The sequence below is a fragment of the Manis javanica genome, chromosome 6, assembly GCF_040802235.1.
Source record: "Manis javanica isolate MJ-LG chromosome 6, MJ_LKY, whole genome shotgun sequence".
NCBI classification, from domain to species: domain Eukaryota; kingdom Metazoa; phylum Chordata; class Mammalia; order Pholidota; family Manidae; genus Manis; species Manis javanica.
The window spans coordinates 106,493,834-106,513,135 of record NC_133161.1 but is presented as its reverse complement, the minus strand read 5'-3'; the positions used below and the strand labels follow the sequence as shown (position 1 = coordinate 106,513,135).

General features: G+C 46.6%; 1 protein-coding gene across 2 annotated transcripts in view; it reads right to left on the bottom strand.

Moving 5' to 3' along the window:
* EGFR (epidermal growth factor receptor) overlaps positions 1–18,307 on the bottom strand; it is a 205,753-nt gene extending 187,446 nt beyond the window's left edge. Inside the window, exon 1 of one of the 2 annotated variants that reach the window (XM_036994949.2) lies at positions 18,072–18,307. In XM_036994949.2, coding sequence (XP_036850844.1) covers positions 18,072–18,159 — 88 coding nt within the window. In that variant the 5' untranslated portion in view covers positions 18,160–18,307. The remainder of the gene's footprint in view (positions 1–18,071) is intronic. The other variant, XM_073239171.1, reaches the window with a different exon arrangement.
* Between the last annotated feature and the right edge of the window lie 995 nt (positions 18,308–19,302).

Sequence of the window (19,302 nt, the reverse complement as noted above, 5' to 3'; positions counted from 1 at the left end):
CAATGGAAAAAACTGTCCAATTATGTCAAACAGAGGACTTTTAGAATTATGCAGATCTTATAAGCCCACCTTTTTCATAAGTATCTCTGAATTCAACTTGACTTTAGCTGTGGGTCTCAGGATTAATAGTTCTTTGAAGAAAGACAGAATATATATATACAGCTGTTCTACAGAAAGTTTATAGGCAATATAGCTACAGAGGTGTAATCCACTTTTTATATATTTCTGGGGAAGAAAATAATTCTTCTGACCTCCAGATGGCCAGATTCCAAGCTTAAGGCAGGAAACTCAGGTACCTGCAATAAAACTTTCTGAGGAGCCACTTTCCTTGTTGGAACAAGACCCTGACTCTAACCCACACAGAAACTTGTTTAGAAATATTTGCTGACAAACTATGACACATTCTGGGAACTCTGAATTTCTGCCTCACCATCAGTGATAAGTTAAGAGGACAGTCATGTGTCAGAGCTTATTAACTGGTTGGTCTAAGGAAGAGAAAGGTGTTGGTCAGAGTGAGATCACAAGGGCCCGCCTAGCCCTGGGCTCCTTCTCCCCCCAAGCTCAGGAGCAGTTCGCAGAACTGTGCAGGGGTCATAGTTCACGCACTGCTTCCTTGGCAACCACACTGTGACAGCACAGAGAATATGAAAAGAAACAGGATGTTTATTTCTTGGGTACTTATAGACTCATGTGCACTCAGACCGTCTGTTCTCACTGTCACTATAAATGGGCTCACACCTCAACAGTAACCCTGCAAGTGACTGCTTGGTCCCCAAACACCTCCAGAGATGGAGGGGCTCTCTCTCAGCAGAGCACATTCCTCTCTGATGTGAGCTGAAATGACTGCTGCCTCCACATACCTTCTGCCTTTTCTTACCCCTGTGCCCCTTCCCTGCCAGAGGCAGATACATCCCCTCAAAATTTCTGTTCTTCTTGTCAAACATCCACACTTGTTTCAACCAGTTTCACACGTTTCACCATTTCTACTGCTCCTGTTTTCTAGGTTCCCCTTAAGGTGTGACATGTACAACAGAACTTCTGATCCTGAGTTCATTTTTACTACCCAAGTGTCAACCAGCCATTTAATGACCATGCCCCTAACGCAGCGTGTTGGATAAGACAGCCCAAGTCTTCGTTTCTCTGAGCTCCATTACATCCAGGACATACACACTCCCATGGTGATGTCTCCGACTTCATGGTGCCAACTTAGTGGTGCACGGGCCCTTTCTACTGGAACACAGTTCCCGCAGACCTTGACTGGAGAAGCACTGCTGTGCAACTAACTTGTTAAGTCATAAAAACCTCAGCCAGCCACACACTGCTGCTTCTGGCCACTACCAAGTAACTGGTCCCATGCCTGCCCTCCTGCTATAAACAACCAGAAAACGGAGAGGAATATTTGAGGCACCTGTGTTCAGGTAGCAGACAAGGGGCCAGGCAGGCCTGCACGACCTCGGAAACGGAAGGAAAGTATGTGGGCCTGCCAAAGGCAACCGCTTTCCTTCTCTGCTCTGAATTTCTTTCTGATACAAGTGGCTGTTTAATGTCATTGTAAGGGGGGCTTACCATGCACATGTACATGCCAATTATGACTTACTGGTAAAAAATGGCTCAGTCTGTACCTAAGTTTAAAAGAATTTAGATTATCCTCAAAAACAGTAAGCAAATTTAAAAAACCATATAAAGCTCTCAGGCCCTCCCTCGGAGCAGCTTCATAATCGCTCCGCCACTATTTAACAGCCTCCGTGGGGGACACTGCGCGCAAGCTGGCTCTCCGAAGCCAGCACAGGCCACGCCACGTGGTAGGCGGGCAACAGCGCGGACAGGCTTCGCCGGCCTGACAGGGCAGGCAGCAGTGCTCGCAGCCCGCGGTGTCTTCGGTCCCCACGTCTCCTTTTAGGACCGCGGTGTGGGGGCGGGGTCACGTGCTCCAGGCGGGGCTTGCTTCCTCCACTCACCGCTCGCACACCACCACCTGTCCTCCCACTCAACTTAGTGGTCTCTGCCTTCAAGTGGGGACAGGTGTCTCCCTGTGTACACGCCTTCCAGGGAGCACCGGTGCAGCAGGCCAACTGCCAGGTTCTCACCTTGCCTTCGTGCTCCTTTACGAGCGACACCAGGGCCCCGTGTTCTCCTCCCCTGGCCCCCAGGCGTCCCTTTCGCCCACCCTGCGGGTGCTCCGGCTGCTGCATGGAGGCAGGAGAGCGCAGTGCTCTCGCTCGGCACTGAAATACTCTGGGGGAGGTGCCCGGCCCTGCATGTAGCCCTCGCCGCCCCTCTGCCCGTCCACGTGTCAAATACCCGTTGTAGTGGCGGCATTCAGAACTCAGAGAGCTCCTTTGAGGAAGTATTAACAATTTTTCGGATCCGAAAAAAAAAGTCAGAATCTTTCCGGGAGAAAGTTGATCTGCGCTGACTAGCTGCCTTTCCAAATTATTGGAATTATATCTCCTACATCAAGTGTATGCTAAACAATGGCAGAGGTCAACTTGGAAATGTGAAGAGCCCACGGACTTTCAGAACTAACTCAGTTGGTCCATGAGCACAGGCCGCTATCTACCACATCGCCCTGCTCACGAGATTGCAAAGGGAAATGAGGCTGTTCTCACATGATGAATCAAATGCAATAGTGTGTCAAAGGCTCTGGGGAAGCTGTGAAGTACTATCTTAACGTCCATACGTGCATTAGTGAACCACTCTGGCTTCCTGTGACCATCAGTTCAGTTTTGAAGGATTCACAAAGCACATTCAGGAAAGAAATGGAATGAATGGGGTTCTGGACTACAGGCTCCTTACAGGCAGACAGCCCACTTTCTGTCTGCGTCACCCAGCACCCAGCACTCAATACCCAGCAGCTCGCTGACACACAACACAGTAAGCAGCAAGCATTTAATGCATGCCTGCTGAGTTGAGGGGCACTGGCAAATGAAAATGAAACATACATATACAATTCTGCTAAACTATACACACCACCTACTAAAATAAACTGCCCCAGCTGTATTACAAACATAGTTTATGGCTGTGCCTATAACAGTGTAAGAATCTGGGCTCAGAATGCATGGAGCTGGCAGGCTCTGGAAACTTCCACAAGGGCCTCTGGGTGTGGGTGCATAGCACATACATTTGCTGTGTGAACTGGGAGCTTTCCTTTACATGGGATTATTTTCTCTCCTTTTTCCAGTATCCACCCCAGTACGGCCCCATGAGAGCCTGGCACTGGGAGTAACAGAGAAGGCGGCTCTGGTTGCCCCAGTGCTGGAGTCGTCTGCGGTTAGGACCCTGCAGTTAGCTTAACACCTGTTAAATGGGGCTTTCCCTACAGGGGGTTATATCCATGTAAAGGAGGAGGAGCATGCCGCTTTGTGGCTACCCTTCTCCAACTCTATTTTGAAAATAGTTTGTAATTAACTTCAAGTAAATTAAGGTACCAGTCAGTCTTAACTTTTAGTTGAAAAGATCCCTTTTGCTATTTCTACCAAAAGAAAGAGTAGATGCATTGCCTTGACTTTTAGCTTCTTTGAGATGCTGAATTTTCTAACAAATCAGTTTTCTCTGTAGGTTTTCCTCTTCTGTACTGAGGAACTTTTACTGCAGTATAACATACATGTGGAAAAGTACACCAGTCAGAGACGGGCAGCTGTATGGATTTTTCACCAAATGAACATGTCTATGTAACCAGCATCCCAATGAAGAAACATGGTGTCACCAGTGTGCCAGTATTTAAAACTTTGCTCCTAAGATGTTTCCTTGTTGGGGGTGCTGAGGGAGCAGGTGCACAGGACCTCCTGTGCCTATTCTGTGACTTCCTGTGAATCTGTAATTCTTTAAAAAGAAAAAGTTAGCCATGAAAGGCTTTGCTATTGCAGCAAAGTATTATTCATATAACATGGTCAGTGTTTTGTTTTTAGTATGATTTTTCAAGAACTGCAACACTCAAAGTCATCTTCTCTATTAAGAAAAAACAAGACTAAGAAGAAGTACGATCAAAATACTGTGTTCAAACACACCCACTTCAAATGTGCTTTGAAGGTGAAGAACTTAATGCTTAACAACATTACCTGGGGACATGCTATATATTTAACTGACTTAATCTTTCCTTCCTAACCACGTGTTTTTCTCCTTTTAAACATTTAATAAAATGCTAACCATAAAGTTAATGTTCAAGGAAAATAAATGTTTGCCTCCCAAAGCCTCACTTGCCAGAAGCAAGAGTTGCTTCCCTGTGCGTCCCCCAGGTTTCCAAAAGGATGGCTCACGCACATCATGTCCCTCCGGCTGTGCACTTGGGCTCCAAAAGGCTCACGCGGGGCAAACACTGGCACAGAGGCTAGACCCCTCAGCCAGTTTGTGAATCCAGTATCTCACAGATCCTCCTGCTGTTTAAAGCAGTGCCTTGTGAGATAAATGATCATCTTCGAACCATTAGCTTTTCCATTTTTGGTGTGCCTTGCAGCAAAAACAGTTTATTTTTACTCACAGATTTAAAACAACTTTAAAAATAACTTTCATATGCTGCTGGTAGGAAACAGCAAGTTTCCAGCACATGCTGGTCCACGACTAGTCTGTTACCTTGCGAACTAGAGGGCAATGGTGGTACATCGTCTCGCGCCCACACAAACCTGCGGGCCTACTCCTTAAAAACTGGGTGAGAAGGGCTGAGGCAGGGCTGCAGAGGCGTGCAGTGGCCCCCAGCCCACCACAAGCCCACACAAGCACCACTTCAAACAGCTCAATGAGTTTCAGACAAAATAATAATGAGAAGGAGAACACAGATCCATTCTTTCCTCTCTGTAGGAAGCTCAGTATTGCTGAAAGGGCCAAGGCTCCAGGCAGAGTGTCCGTCTCCCTCCTTGCGGGGCAGTCCAGGTGTGTAGGGGACCAGGAAGGCCTGCAGGCTGGCCTGGGGAAATGTGGGCAGCCATCACTGCCATGTGCGCTTCAGTGATGGAAGGGGTAAAGGGATGAGGAGAAAACACAGGAGAAATGGGGCCTTCCCAGTAGTCACAACAAAAGTCTTAATGTGAAAACAGCAAAGGAGTAACTCATCAGGTTGGACAATGAAACAAAGAACTTTTAGAGGACTGTCCCAGAGCTATGCAGGAAAGAACAAGGGTCTTTAGGGAAAGGAAGGTTTCCCCAGGACCGAAGGAGGGGGTTAGCTGGTTGTGCTCTGGGAGTCCTGTGATGGGGCAAGGGGAGCTGAGCCTGCCCCTGCCTGAGTCCTATGGCCTCTCGAGGACTCCAAGCACAGGGTGAACGTCTGGGGAAGAAGTGGGCAGCGGCTAAGGGCACAGGTGTCCTAGGCAGGGGCCACTGCTTTCCTAGGCAGCTGGTGATGTGACCTTGATAAACCCCAGGTTCCTCACCTACGACAGGGATCAGAAAGGTGGTGGTGAGGGTTAGAGGTCACAGTGCATGTCATCAGTGATAATATCAGCGCTTCTGGAATGTGCTCCGGGAGCATGTACCGTGCTCTGTCCTCTCTCCAGCCCATGAGGTGACTACTGTCATTATCTTCATTTTAGAGATGAGGAAACCAGGACTCACGACCGTCACTCCACTTGGCCAATGCGACCCACAGCCCGGCTGGAGCCTGGGGCCACAGATGGGGCCCCAGGCATGGCCCCACACCAGCACATGCACATGGAGCAGGGGCAGCTGTGGGAGCACCACCTGGCAGGTCTAAGGACAGTAGGGTGCATTCACTCTTTTGTAGATTTGTTTTAGTCCCATGTACATGTTTTATTCTTCCTACCTGTAAAAATTTTAATGTCAAATAAATACTAGCAATAAAGTTAGTAGTGCCTTTTCCAGAACAACAGTCATCCATCAAATGGTAGTGATGACTCGTCCTAGAATCACTGGTCTATTCATTATTTAGCCTTTATACTAATGTTCAATTTAGAAGCCTATCCAGAGACATGATGATTATGGACACACTTAGAACCAGCAAACATCTACCTGCTATGGCCTCTGAGAGTAGAGTTATTCCCAGAAAAATTGGCCTGAACAATTGGCTTTTGACCTCTAGCTTGGTGAGTCATCTTCACCCCATAAACACAGATGATTCCTGGAAGAGGAAGTGTCCTCTTTCCCTCTTTGAGTCAAGAAACACCTGAACATTTTCCCCATTTTCAATAAATGACATGTACATTCCACTTTATAGCCAGAAAAAACACCAGTGGGCAGAGATTCTTCAGGAGAATTAATTCTACTCCAACTAACAGTTGATTAGTGACCAGAAGCACCTGTTGTAAAATTCTGACAACAGAGCTCAGCATAGCCAAAAAGATGGACAGAAATGCTACTGTTCAGACAGCAGGACAGCAAGTAGCCACGCAGCTTGAGTCAGCATGTGCCAGCTGTAAACGCATTCTGGTCACTCACACTATGATGCACATTCCCCCCAGAGGGCAAGAACCAAGGTTCTGCTCACAGCCCATCTGCAGACTCAAAAGAAACGTGTGCCGGTGAAGAGAGAATGAAAGTTCCCTGAACCAAACCCTCCTTGAAGGGAAATCCACCTGCAGATGCACATCTTCCCTGCCTGGTGCGGGGACCCCGGCCCTGCTCTGCTGAGCTGCTTCAGCAGATGTGGATTAATAGTTTCATCACTGTCTCTCCAACTCTGAGATGATGCAACTGAGTTGGCATGTTTGATGGTTCATTTCAAAAATCACTGAGTATTAATTAATTATTATCTGTTACTTTTAAAACCACTCTCAAGTTCAGCCTAGGCCTTTTTTGGCTTGGCAGCGCTTGTGAGCAGGACACGTGAGGACCATGAGGTCAAGACTACTGTTATGACTACACTCTGTGATACCCAGTGACTCTCAACTAAACACCAACCTTGTAAACAGTGCTCAGAAGTCACCCAGCCTGTAAAACTTCTGCTAGACTACAAATGTCGTCCAGCATTCCTGTGCTCACCACCACAGAACTTCGCCTGTGGCTACCGCCCGGCTCCACCTCTTCCTTACCACCTAGAGGAAAGGATGCAAGCCTACAGGAGAATAAAAGTCCCATGTCTTCCCAAATGAAGTCCAAGGAGGACAGGGAAAAAAACCCAAAATGTGCAAGAGAAGAATGTCAATTCTCCCTTGGAGACCCCATTTTCATTGGCTATGTGGTTCAGACTACTTATTTCCCTGGCTACAGTTTAAAGCTGTGTTTTTCCTACTGGGTAATAGTATGAATATTTAGTGGCCATTGTCCAACAACCCAAAAGCCTAGCTTCTCTAGCCAAGACTTTAAGAACAATCTGTCACAAGGTAAGATAAATTCAGATAAATACCCACATCTTCCAGCCGTATGGAGCTTCTCTCATTCAATGGCTCTCCCCTAAACCAGGCACATCACTAACTTTGAACTTAAACAAGAAAGTCTACAGAGCCCAAAAGTGAAGTGAAAAAAAGAGCAACTTGTCTGATTCTTACATTGTTCTAGTTCATCAAATTGCTCTACTTTCTGTTCTGCCCTGGCTGAGCAGACTTTTGTTGACTGAAGGTGAAATGGCACAACCTTTGCCCAAGTAACTTTTGCAAGACTTCAAGGCCAAATCACTGAAGCCACACTGAAATCAATACACTGGCTGGCCGTTCACTGGAAGTTTACTTATCCAACAAGAGCTGCATCATCTCAGGCTCAAAGAAATTAATGTGCCCTCTTACTGCTATTCTCTGAATCTGCAGTATGCCGATGGCTACTGAAGATCAATTACTCAGCTTTCATACAAGACTTTTTCTTATCTCACCTTATAATCATGAAATATAAACATGCTTTTGGGGAATTTCTTCTGAAGTACTGAAAAATTTCTGCTATGTTCGGAATAAACAATAACAATAAAGTTCTTTCTTTCAATGGAGGAAAATGAACACTGTATTTTGAAATGTCTTTTGGAAAAGGTATATCACCATCAGTGAGGTATCTTCAAACTGCCACATTCCACATTTCCTTCATTCAACTGCCAAAGCTCCTCAAAGTGAATAATTTTGATTTCTGTAAAGTCAATGCTTCCAAATAAAGTCCTAGCAAGAATGGCTTCCTAAAAGGGTCTGAGGTAGGAAATGAACAATCCTGGAATACCCCACTGATTTGTCTCATTTCACAAGAGTTGTTTACACACCCTAATGCTTCATTTAAATCACAGAAATGACTCTCTACAGATCTGTGAGTTACCCCACTTCACCATCAGCACTTGTACTGACCCAACTGCTATGCCAAGTTGCTTTCTCCCCTCATTTTTTTCTCCAAGTATTTATAGGCCTGCCAAGTTTGCAGAAGTTTATGATACAACTTTAAAAAGTCATACTTCTAATTTCTAAAAGTATATGTTTTTGAGGCTCATAAATTCATTGCCCTATATTTAGTGAAATGGGCAACTATAGCACATACATAAGAGACAACTCTAAAAAAAAAATACTTCAGAACAAGAGAAAAGTGGAAAAGGAATAAAACTAAGGAATATGCAAAAACTGTGAGGAGCCTTAAGTACAAGTAATATAACAGAAAGTTTGAGGACTACTTGATGTTAATCTTTCAATTCACAACTACAACTAAAAGTAATCAGAAGGTATCAACAGCTAAAACCAGTGGTGTCTCCAAGGAGGAATAAGGAGAATTTTTGAGACATGCCACCCCAGTGTTGGAAAATAGTTTCTGCTGTACAGCAAGAAAAGTTCCTGGCACCTACATGTCGAAAAGCCCAGTGATCGTGGCAAACTGCAGAATCACAGTGAGCCTGGATCTCTCATCTTCAAATGTGGATAATTATCCCCATCCTGTGGGACTGTTGGGAGACTCAGAAAGATGGACGTTATGGCATTGTGTTAACTGTAAAGTACTGAAATAAATGCAAGGTTTTATTACTATGACATATATGTCATAATAGCATCTAAATTATAGGGCCAACACACTTATTACTGACATGTTTAAATAAATATCTTGTATGCATTTAGATTTGTTTTTAATTTCATAGATGTTCCAGATGGAAGGACCCTTGGAACCACCTAGGTTAGTTATTTTATGGAGGTTGAAACTAGAAGGTAGATTCTAACCTGTTTCTCTTTCATTATAACTAACAACAGACTACAGGAGAAAAATACGTTAAGCTACGTCCCAAGAAAAACTCTTTGAGCCACACTACTTCTCCAGAAATGATAAATGCTTATGTATATTTGTGTTAAAAGTAATCATAACCACTGAAGTCTTTGACACTTTCTAACTTTAAAACTATATTTTTGCAGTCACCACGTCAAAGTTCTTCATTAGCCATTATTTGTCAAAATTCTCTTTCTCTATGAAGGCTTATCATAACAGCCTGCAAAAAAGAGAGAGAGGTGGGAAGGGGAGGAGGAGGAAGGGTAGATGAAGGCAATACTTACTCTCACTCACCAGTTTGCACCAGTATGAAGTCTTTAAAAGTATCAGGAAACCGCAGAAGAGATAAAGAAATCAAGAAGTAACTAAAAGGGTAGTTCTAATTCACTATTAACTTTGTAGCAAACCAAAGCCAAGAAAAACCTTTGAAATTCATCAACTTTAAAAGCCTCTTAAAATTACCTTAAAAAGCAACAGGAGACATAATAATTCTTCAACAATCACCTTTTGTTTTTCTGCCATTTGTACTTAATCAAAAGTAGATGAAATTGGGGGTTTAGAGTTTATTTTTTTTTAAGATGATAACTTTTAACTTTCTAATTATATATTAAAATATACTTCACTAAAAAAAGAATCTTGAAAATACTAGAACCTTAAAACAGTTTGTCTAATTTACCTTGCTCAGCCCAATTTTATCTATCTATGATGGTTTATGAAGTATAAGAACAAACTAGGAGGTTTTGTGTAAATTCAGAGAAGCCATATGGTGATGAAATCTCTCTATAGTTTTCAGGTGTTCAATATTTGCTGGGAAATAAACAAAAACAAATTTTTGACACTAAAAAATGTTCTTTCTGAAAACTTTCTGAAATCCCATTTATAATGATAAGAAATGTTCTGGTCATACTTGCCTGTCCTTAAAGACCTGCTCAGATTCAATAACTTGTTTTAATCCAGACTCTAAACTAGTGATGAATTTATGAGTATGGGCAAAGAAACTAAAACATGAACAGTTTTTCACATAAAAATGTCAGTTTGTCATTTCAGAAAGAGTGTATGTAATGCATCAATTTTCTCTAAAACATGGAGTAGAAGAAAAGAACTTTAGCAAATGGGTGGAATGAGATCATGTATAAGGCTATCATGAGCTCACCCACTCTGTAGAGGCCTGTATGTCCACAGAAGGAAAACCCTCAGGTTCCACACTTCTGCTTTTAAAGTACAATCCTTCAGAAATACTCTTAAAACACCTGCTAAGTAAACAGTGGTCTAGAACCTTTTTATAAAGGCATGAGTACCCTCAGGAGCACCAACAGCCACATTTTATTCTCTGTTGACAAATCAGCCTGTTTCCAAATAATCTCTGCAAATAAACAGGTAAATCCGTAATTTTCGATAGTGAATCAGTAAATAGATGTGATCTAATTTAGAAGTGTCAGTAACTCAAATGACTTCAGGGACATTTTGGGTTCTGTGTGGTTCAATATGTATTTATTGTGTCTAGAATGATGCAGACTTCTCTTTCCTTTCTCTGTCATAGGAGTTAAGTAAAGAATGTGAAGTAGTCATTTTTCTTATAACAAAGTTTAGGGACAAATCATGCTACTGGGGAGAATGTTAACACAACCAACTATAGTTCAGATTCCTGTTCAATTCCTCACATCCAGTTGTTGTTAAAAAAAAAAACAACCATTTTAATTTTTAAATGTGAAATGTGTTACCTCTCAGGCACTTTAATTCAGACACTAAGTTTTCTCATGAGTATGTAGAAAAATAAAGCAGGAAGTTCTGAAACCTTAGCATCTTCTCTAACAAGACATTTACATTTATATAATGACCAGTAACAGTGGGCTTGCAGAACAATTATGTCCTCATTCTTTTCCCTTTGCCTGGAACCGGGCAAAAATCTCACTGCTCAAGGTCCAGCTAAGTGTCCTGTTTTTGAGAAATGGCCTCCATCACAGAGCTGGAATTTGTCCCTTTTCTGGGCTCCCACTGAAATCCCAAATTGCATGTATTGTAAGATGTTGCATTGTGGTGTGCTTCTCGTGTGTCTCTCCCCGCTCAGCCCTTCCAAATGTTAGTCTTTTGAGGACCAGCATAGTTACCCTAGTCCTCTGGTATATCCAGAAGCTCCATGGGGCCTGTGTGTAGTGTAGCGGTACTTCTCAAACAGTGGTGTGTGTCAGAATCTGCTTAGAGGGCTTGTACTCACAGACTGTGGGCCTCATCCCCAGAGAGTCTTACTCAGAGGCTTGGTTGGGGAGAGGGGCCCCAAAAATGTTCATTTGTATTTACCTCAAGGTGCTACCATCGCTGCCTTGGGACACTCTCAGAGCCAGTACAGTAGACTTTTCATGGATTAATTCATGAAAACATTGCAAGTTTGAGAGTGATTTACTAATGAAGCTCTTCCTGGATCTTGAGAATGCACATGCGCCATTCTTCAGAATTCCCAAGCAGTTTTTTAAAATGTGTTTGCTTGTGCTCCATCCCTGAGAAATTTTGATTCAACTGGTCTGGGGTGCTGCAAAGCACCCTCTTTTTCAAAAGCCTCTCAGGTTTCTAAGGTATGTTCAAGGTTCAAAAACTACTGCTTTACAAAAAGGAAAAAGTAGCTTCCTAGTTCTTTTGGTTCATTCGCTAATGTACAAACCACATAAACTGATGTCGTCTTAAATAAGAAACAGAAGATTCTTATGTGAGGACCTGCAGCAATATACAAATATGATCCCCAAGATATTTATATGCACAATATATTATTTATCGGTTGCTGAGAACTGCAACTAACCAGGCTGCTAACCACAGCAGCCTAGTCCAGAGAGAAGCTGGTAATCCAGAACCCAGCCTGGTCCAACATGGCTGGAGACTGTGAGCGTGAGACAGGCTGGGGCAGGGGTGTTCTATGGCCAGAGACAACACCTACAATTGAAGTATCTCAAAAAATGACCATTCCAGGTCAAACCGCTTTCTTGAGCTCCAGGCCTGTGTATTTTCTGCCTCCTGGACTTTTCTGAGCACTTCAAACTCCCCCAGTTGGACCTACTCCTCACAGAGCCTTCACAATGCCTGTAAATGGATTCCGTTTTCATGCAGGATTCCAAGTCAGAGCTCTGTGTGTCACTGGGGTTCTGGCTCTTACATTCGTGACACACACCTCTCAGCTGGCTCTGCGTCCGGGTCAGCCGGCTCACCTGCTCTACATCCTCACTCTCCTGCCTCATCATGTCTCCTTGCCGGCTAGTTGCCCCTGACCATGTCCACAGTCGCCCCAATCCATTCCCACAGTCCTGCTGAGCCCTCTTTCTAGAACACCAATCACATCACACCAGTTCCTAGCTTCCGACTCCTCCGCGGTCTGCCCGGCTCTCTCCCATCCCATCGCACCAGATGACCAGGGCTCTTCAGAACCGGGCTGCTACTGCACTCCTCCTGGAATGCCGTTCCCTGGACAGTACCCATGGCTCTCTGAAGGTCAAACGTGCAATCCCTTCCAGATGGAAATAGGAGCAAAGACTAACCCAGGAGAGGTCTTTATCCTGCAGAATTCTATCCTTGCTCCTCATCTGTTTCATACTTATTATCCAGTGGTCTCTCTCCCCCAACTGAATTCCAGACACTTAGGGGCAAGTACCAAGTCCGATTCATTCCTACATCTCAAAATGTGGGTCAAACAGTACAAATTGCTCACTATGAGTCAAACATAAGGGAAAAAAGAGCAAATAAAAGTTGTAATAGGTAGCAATACTAATCCTTATACTGGAAGGACAAACAACAGTGGTTAACTTATGTAATTATTTATATTACATCAGGGCCCTGTGGGCTCCCCCTAGAACAGGGTGCAGGTGTGGGTGTATGTACAATGTATCCCAGGCACCCACATCAACACCAGTCCCTGACTTGTGATTGGAGGCGCTTGCTAGTGAGAAGGTTCAGACATACTCAGGAAAGATACTTGGACTCTGGGTCTTCACCTGGAACCCACATGAATGGGGTATCACTTGGAGCCAAAAGGGAAAATTCATCCCCCCCTCCCCATGCTAGCTTTGACTGACTACTTTCCAAAGTGAGCTGCTGAAATTTGGTAGGTAAAATTTATTTTAAGCATACATAATTCATTTGCTTCTTGAACAGGGTCAGGCATATAATACTATACTTTGGGGCCTTCAGAGACTAAAATGTCAAATGCAGCACTTAACTTCTAACAAGGCTAAGTAAACAAGCCACCACTGCTCACTACCCCCAACTCCCAGCTGGCCCAGGGAACTTTCTGGACAACTGAACTGAGTGTTTCTATCTAAATATGGAGGAAGAAGGCAGTACCTAAGACTCTGAAAAAGTGACAATTTCAACAAACCAGTTATTTGACATGTCTCAAAACCTGGCTACTTGCCCAAATTCAAACTAACCTGCTTGTGTCAAACAAGCTGGATTGCAGACTATCCTTAGGTGCTGTGCTAAGAACCAACTATTGGAATTTTCTTAGAAAAGACAACCTTTTAGGAAGAAAATGAAAAAGAAGGTATGGGCAGAAGCTATGATGTCAAATGGGAATGATAAGAACACAGTAAGATATATATTCTATTCCATATGTGTTGATGGTTCAAGAATAAGCCAGGAATAATTAACTAAGACCAAAAATGTTTCTTCGTAATTTCAGATGTCTGTAAGTGACAGAAGAAAATGAAATGGAATTAGTTCAGTACAGACCCAAGGAACAGAATCTAGTTGAAACTGTATTTACACAGGAACAGTGCATGGATGGACCATATTCTACAATTTGAAATTTCTTCCAAACATACCTGTATTAGTAACTTTAGATAAGCCCATTTCCACTGTACTTAGTAAGTCCAAATTAAAACATACACACAAACATACAACTTTCACAGCAGGCCACCTAGTGAGGGCCAGATGATTTCCAAGGTGGGTCCTTCACAAGCTGAGGGTCTCTAACATTCTGATCCTAGCCCAGTTTCAGGATCAGGGGAACCAGCATGGGGCCACCTTCCCTTAAGCATCCATAATCATCCATTGAATATTACAGTTGGCTCGTAACTCCTCTCAAAAAAGTTTCAGACACTAGCTGCTGGTCCTGGAGCTTGGATCAAAGGAAAAACAAGGTGGGTTTTCTTTAGAAACAGGGCAGAATCCTTCATCTTTACTGACACTACCTCTAAAAACATTTCAAAACATGTTAGTGGTGCCACACAGACCAAGTCTAATTATGCAGCACAATGGATTTTGGCAGTCAGCTTCTTATAATTTCAGAATAAGCTTCTGAAAAATTATGGACTATGAAACTAAATATATAAAGCCAGAAATGATGGTCAAAAACTTGTTGGAGCTATCAGCCAGTTACTGCTAGACAGAGCTACATAGATGTGGATATATGAGACACACAGATCACTGGTCTCCTTTTCAGATTTGAAAAGCAATTTATTAATACAGATCTTCCTCAACTTATAATGGGGTTACATCACAATAAACCCATCAGAAACTGAAAATATCATAAGTAGAAAATGCATGTAATGCACCTAACCTACTAAACATCATAGCCTCACCCAGCCTACCTTCATGGTGCTCAGCACACTTACGGTAGCCTACAGTTGGCCATCTAACACAAAGCCTACTTTTTAATGAAGCACTGAGTACTCATGTCATGTCCTGAATACTGTACTGAAGGTGGAAAGCAGAATGGTCGTGTGAGCACAGGATGAGTGTCAGTTTATCAGCTGCCTACCCTCACGATTGCGTGGCTGACTGGGAGTTGTGCTTGCTGCCCTGCCCAGTCTGAAGAGAGGATCAGAGCGCATATTGCTAGCCCAATAAAAGATCCAAATTCAAAATTGGAAATACGGTTTCTGCTGAATGCCATCCTTCCTTCTTTACCATTGCAGGGTCAAAAGCTTGTAAATAGAACTATCATAAGTCGGGGACTGTCTGTGCTTAATTAATGGCTTAAGAATCATATTCTGGAAGTGGTAATAGAAACCACTAAGGTGGCCTCTGCCTCTTCCGACTCATGATGTCCGACACATTCTACGTGCTCAGGAAATATTCACTGAATGCAGAAAGAAGGTCTCAGAAGCCTGGAGCTGGTCAGTGCCATGGCTGCCTTTGCCGAACTGGAGCGACAAGGCAGCCTCCTGGCTTCGAGGCCAGGATGGAACTGGGCCTCCTCAGACCTGAACTCCATTTAGAGAAAAGAGGGTAGTGGTTCTTCACTTTGGATACAATTCAAAATGCCTGCATTTGCTTCTCTTCAATACAGCACAAACCTACCCAGCTGAGAGTGTTTTCACAGGCCAGGCCAGGCAGGCCAGGTGCTTTGAGGATTCCTGCCCTCCTAGGAATACTACCCAGGCTCTCTGCTAGAGCAACCCCGTTACTCTTCCATTCTTCCATTTTGCAAGAGCAAGGGGCTTGCTCAACATCCCTTAAGCCTTATCTAAGCTCATTGTTGATTGGCTGACTGAGTGACCTCCCCAAAAGGCAGCTAGAGCGACTACTGAGTAACCCCAGCAGGAGTCTAGACCCTGAACAGTTTCCTGGTCCTTTTCCCCCCCCTCCCAGCATCTGATGATAGATGCTCACACCCACCAGACTTGACTCTCCTAAAACCAGAATTTGCATAAGGTGTTAGGTGGTTGAGGGAGGTCTCTAAGGCAAGAAGGCCTGAGTTTGAATCCTGTGTCTGCTTCTTATTTGCTGTGGGAAAGTCACTTTACTTCTCTGTACCTCAGTTTCCCCACATATGATGAAAGTATCTACCTTGTAAGTGTGAAAAGGACATTTAAGAGTGTTTTGACAGTACTGAGTACAATAAGAACAGAAGATATATCTTAGAACCAAACAAATCTAAAATGAGTAAATTTTCTTGAGCAAAACTAACTAAATTTGATTGATAAGGGTCTTTAAGACTTTTTGTAAAACAACTCATTTTGTATTTGTAATAATCTGCCCTTTAGGATTTGGTCTTTTAATGTTACTCTAACAGGATGGCATTTGCTCACCTGCTCTATTCTATTTAGGAGCACTCTAAGTGAATATGGGACGAACAGACAAATTAAGTGGTATTTATATTTCTTTAGAAACAAATCTCCAAGCATGAATAGTAGTGTTCAAAGGGTAGTAGCAGAGCTGGGAACATTTCTGGAGTGAGAAAAGTGATGCTTTGGAGGCACTCCAAGAGTTTAATTTAAAATAAGGCGAGGGGTACCCGGCAGCAGAAAAGGAGAGATGCCACCTGCCTAGGAGGACCCTACTGTCTGCTGACTGAGGAGCAGAACCACAGGCTCCTGGACTCTGCTGGAGGAGGGAGAGCCCTTCTGAGTCAACAGGAAAAGCTCCCCACAGCCTCTGTCAGTGAAAAGACTCATCCTTTATTACTGAAATCACCCTTCCACCACCTCCCTCATTCCTACGTTTTGCCAGGTTGTGAAAACTCCACACGTCCACAAGAGTTCCTTGCAGTGGCAGGTAAAAGTACTTTACCAATCTTGATTCTCTGCTGGTGGTTCCCAAATCTGACTGCCCAAGAGAATCACAGGAGGAACTTTTAAAAACCCCCATGCCCATGTCTTACCCCAGACCAACGAAATCAAAATGTTTGGGGGGTGGGAGCAACACTCGTTTTTGTTTTTGTATTTTGTTATTGTGGTTTCGTTTCTTTAAAAACCCCCAAGTGATTCTAATGTGCAACAAAGTCTGGGAGCCACCGCTCTATGCCTACGGCTCCGCCAGCAGACACACTCGGCACCAACCGCAGCTCCCGGCGCCAGCGGCGTCAGCAGCAAGCAGAGACCTGACTTGGGACCCGGACGCTTGCTGTTGAAACTGTGCGACTAAACCTTCTGAGGCGTGTTTCTCTTGTCAAGCGGGATCACAGTCGGTAGTCACGAAGCCAGCCTCGCTCACGCCTGCTCTGGACATTTGTCACCACGGACATCAACCTGTTTTTTTTTTATCCTTCAATTAAATTTAATATTTTGGTTGGCCACAGGTCAAATGACCTCGGGATGTGGAAGAAGAAGTTTGCCGCGAGCCCTATTTTGAAAAACCGTGGGCATGTGGCAGGATGGGTTTCGCCTCGAGGGAGCTGGGCACCAGGACTCAGCCGCGCTCCCGGGGCCGGTCCCACCGCTCCGTCTTGCTCCACCGCAAAGTCTAGAAACGCCACCAAAGGGCCGCGGGTGGGGGAAATTTCGACAGCTCCGGGGAAGCGATCGTTTACCGAGACCCCACGAGCCCAAGGGGCGCGGGGCCGGCAGGGGGCCGCGGGCTGGCCTGAGGGGCGCTTTCAGAGTGACTGCGGGGTCTGCGCCCGGCAGGCGACCCGCGCCCGCCCCTCTCTTTTGCCTAAGAGGAAACGAATTCCTCCCTTCCCGGTAGCCACAGGTAGTGAAGAGTCAGAAACAAGTTCTCCCAGCCTCCCAGCTCAAGGCTGCCGCTCCACACCCGGTACAGAGCTCGCAGGGGCCTGTGAGCGGGGCCAGCCAGCCGGCTGACATGCGAGACCCACCCGGTGTGGAGAGGACACGGGGGTCCGTTGGGAGGCCCGAGAAGGGTGGACGGATTCCCGCAGGTCCTCCTTCGCCTCCCTAAGCCCTCGGGCGCGCATCCCCGGCCCCCTCCGACCCCTCGCGCGGACCAGCAGGGCGCACGTGTCGGAGCGCCGGGCACAGGGGGTCCGCGGCCGCCCCGCCCCGGCCGGGCACCAAGTTTTCCCCTCGGACGCTGACCTTGCGCGGGATGCCAGTTAAGTGAGGAAAGAAGTTGCCCGACGGTGGCCCCCACACTCAGCCCGCAGCCCGCTGCCCGCGCCCGTAGTCTCCCCGCCTCAGCCGCCGCGGGCTCGTCGGGCCCAGCAGCGAAGGTCCGGTTCCTCCCACGGTCCCGGTTAGAAATGCGCCGATCCTCGGGGAACAGGAAAGCAGGGCGGAGCGCGGGGCGCCGGCGGGGCTCGCCCTTACCTTTCTTTTCCTCCAGCGCCGGACTCGCCTGGAAGTGCGCGGCCAGCAGCGCCAGGAGCGCGGCTCCCGCCGTCCCGCAGGGGCGCATCGCTGCCCGAGGCGCCGCAGGGCTCTCCGCGCTCGGTCGGGGCGGCGGCGGCGACGGCGAGCGGGGGCGAAGGTAGCCGGTTGTCGGGCGGGGAGGCGGTGGCCCGGGCGGCGGGCGTGCTCACCGTGCGGGGGGCGGAGGCTGCGGCCGCGCTGCGCCGGGGCTGCCCAGACGTCTAGCTCGCGGGGCGGGGGCGCGGCGAGGCCGAGCCGGGAGGAGGAGGGACTCGGAGGAGGGACCCGGAGGAGGAGGGATCGCGAGGAGCAGAGGAGGAGCAGAGGGCGGGCGGCGCGCGGGCGGGCGGTGCCTAGGCTGCGGCCGCGGCCCCGTGGCCCGAACGCGCGGGTGGCGCGTGGGGGCAGCGCCGGGCCGTGGGAGCGCATTTCCTAGTGGGACTACCCTGCGCTGCTCTTCAGGACCCGGCCCTGGCGGCTGGCAGTGCCGTCGCGGTGATGCCTTCTTTGTCGGGCCGAAGTTGGGCGAAGGTCACCATTTCCCGTTGTCCTCCCTCCAACACTCGGAGCAAACGCACCAGCCCCGGGCAAACTGGCTGAGTCGTAGGCCCGAGGCCGGGTGGTGGCGCGGACGGGAAACCACCCTGTGGTCGCCCCAGCTGCTCGGCGGCACCCCGGGCTCCCGGTGTCGGTCGCGGGCCGGCCTGGCCGCCAGTCATTCCGCGCCGCGCCCGCAAGGCAGGAGTGCGGGGCCTCTGAGCTGGGCTCTCAAGCCCCAGGGTCTTTCGGATCCCGTTAGGCACCCTCAAAATCGTCTGAAATGTGGGCACCCAATCGTGAGAGTACCGAGGGAGCCCACATCAGTTCACATCAGGAACCAAACGGGTGATTTCAAAAAGCAGATTCGTGCAGTAAATCACTTCGCAAGTCAAGCACTTAGTGAAGGCTCCAGGCAAACGCTAGTGGAGATACTTCTAGAGAAGGTAGTGCTCCACTGCCCCGAGACAGCCTTAGGTCCGTGGAGACAAGAAGGGGACCGCCAGGGAAACTCACCAAGTATTTGACCACAAGAAATTCGCTTTCTCCACTCCAGAAACTCCAGCTGAACTCCTTCAGCAAAGTCCACCCTAATCCCACTGCTCTCTCACCTATGAGGCCCTTTCTACACCCAGATCTTTCCTGTTCTCCT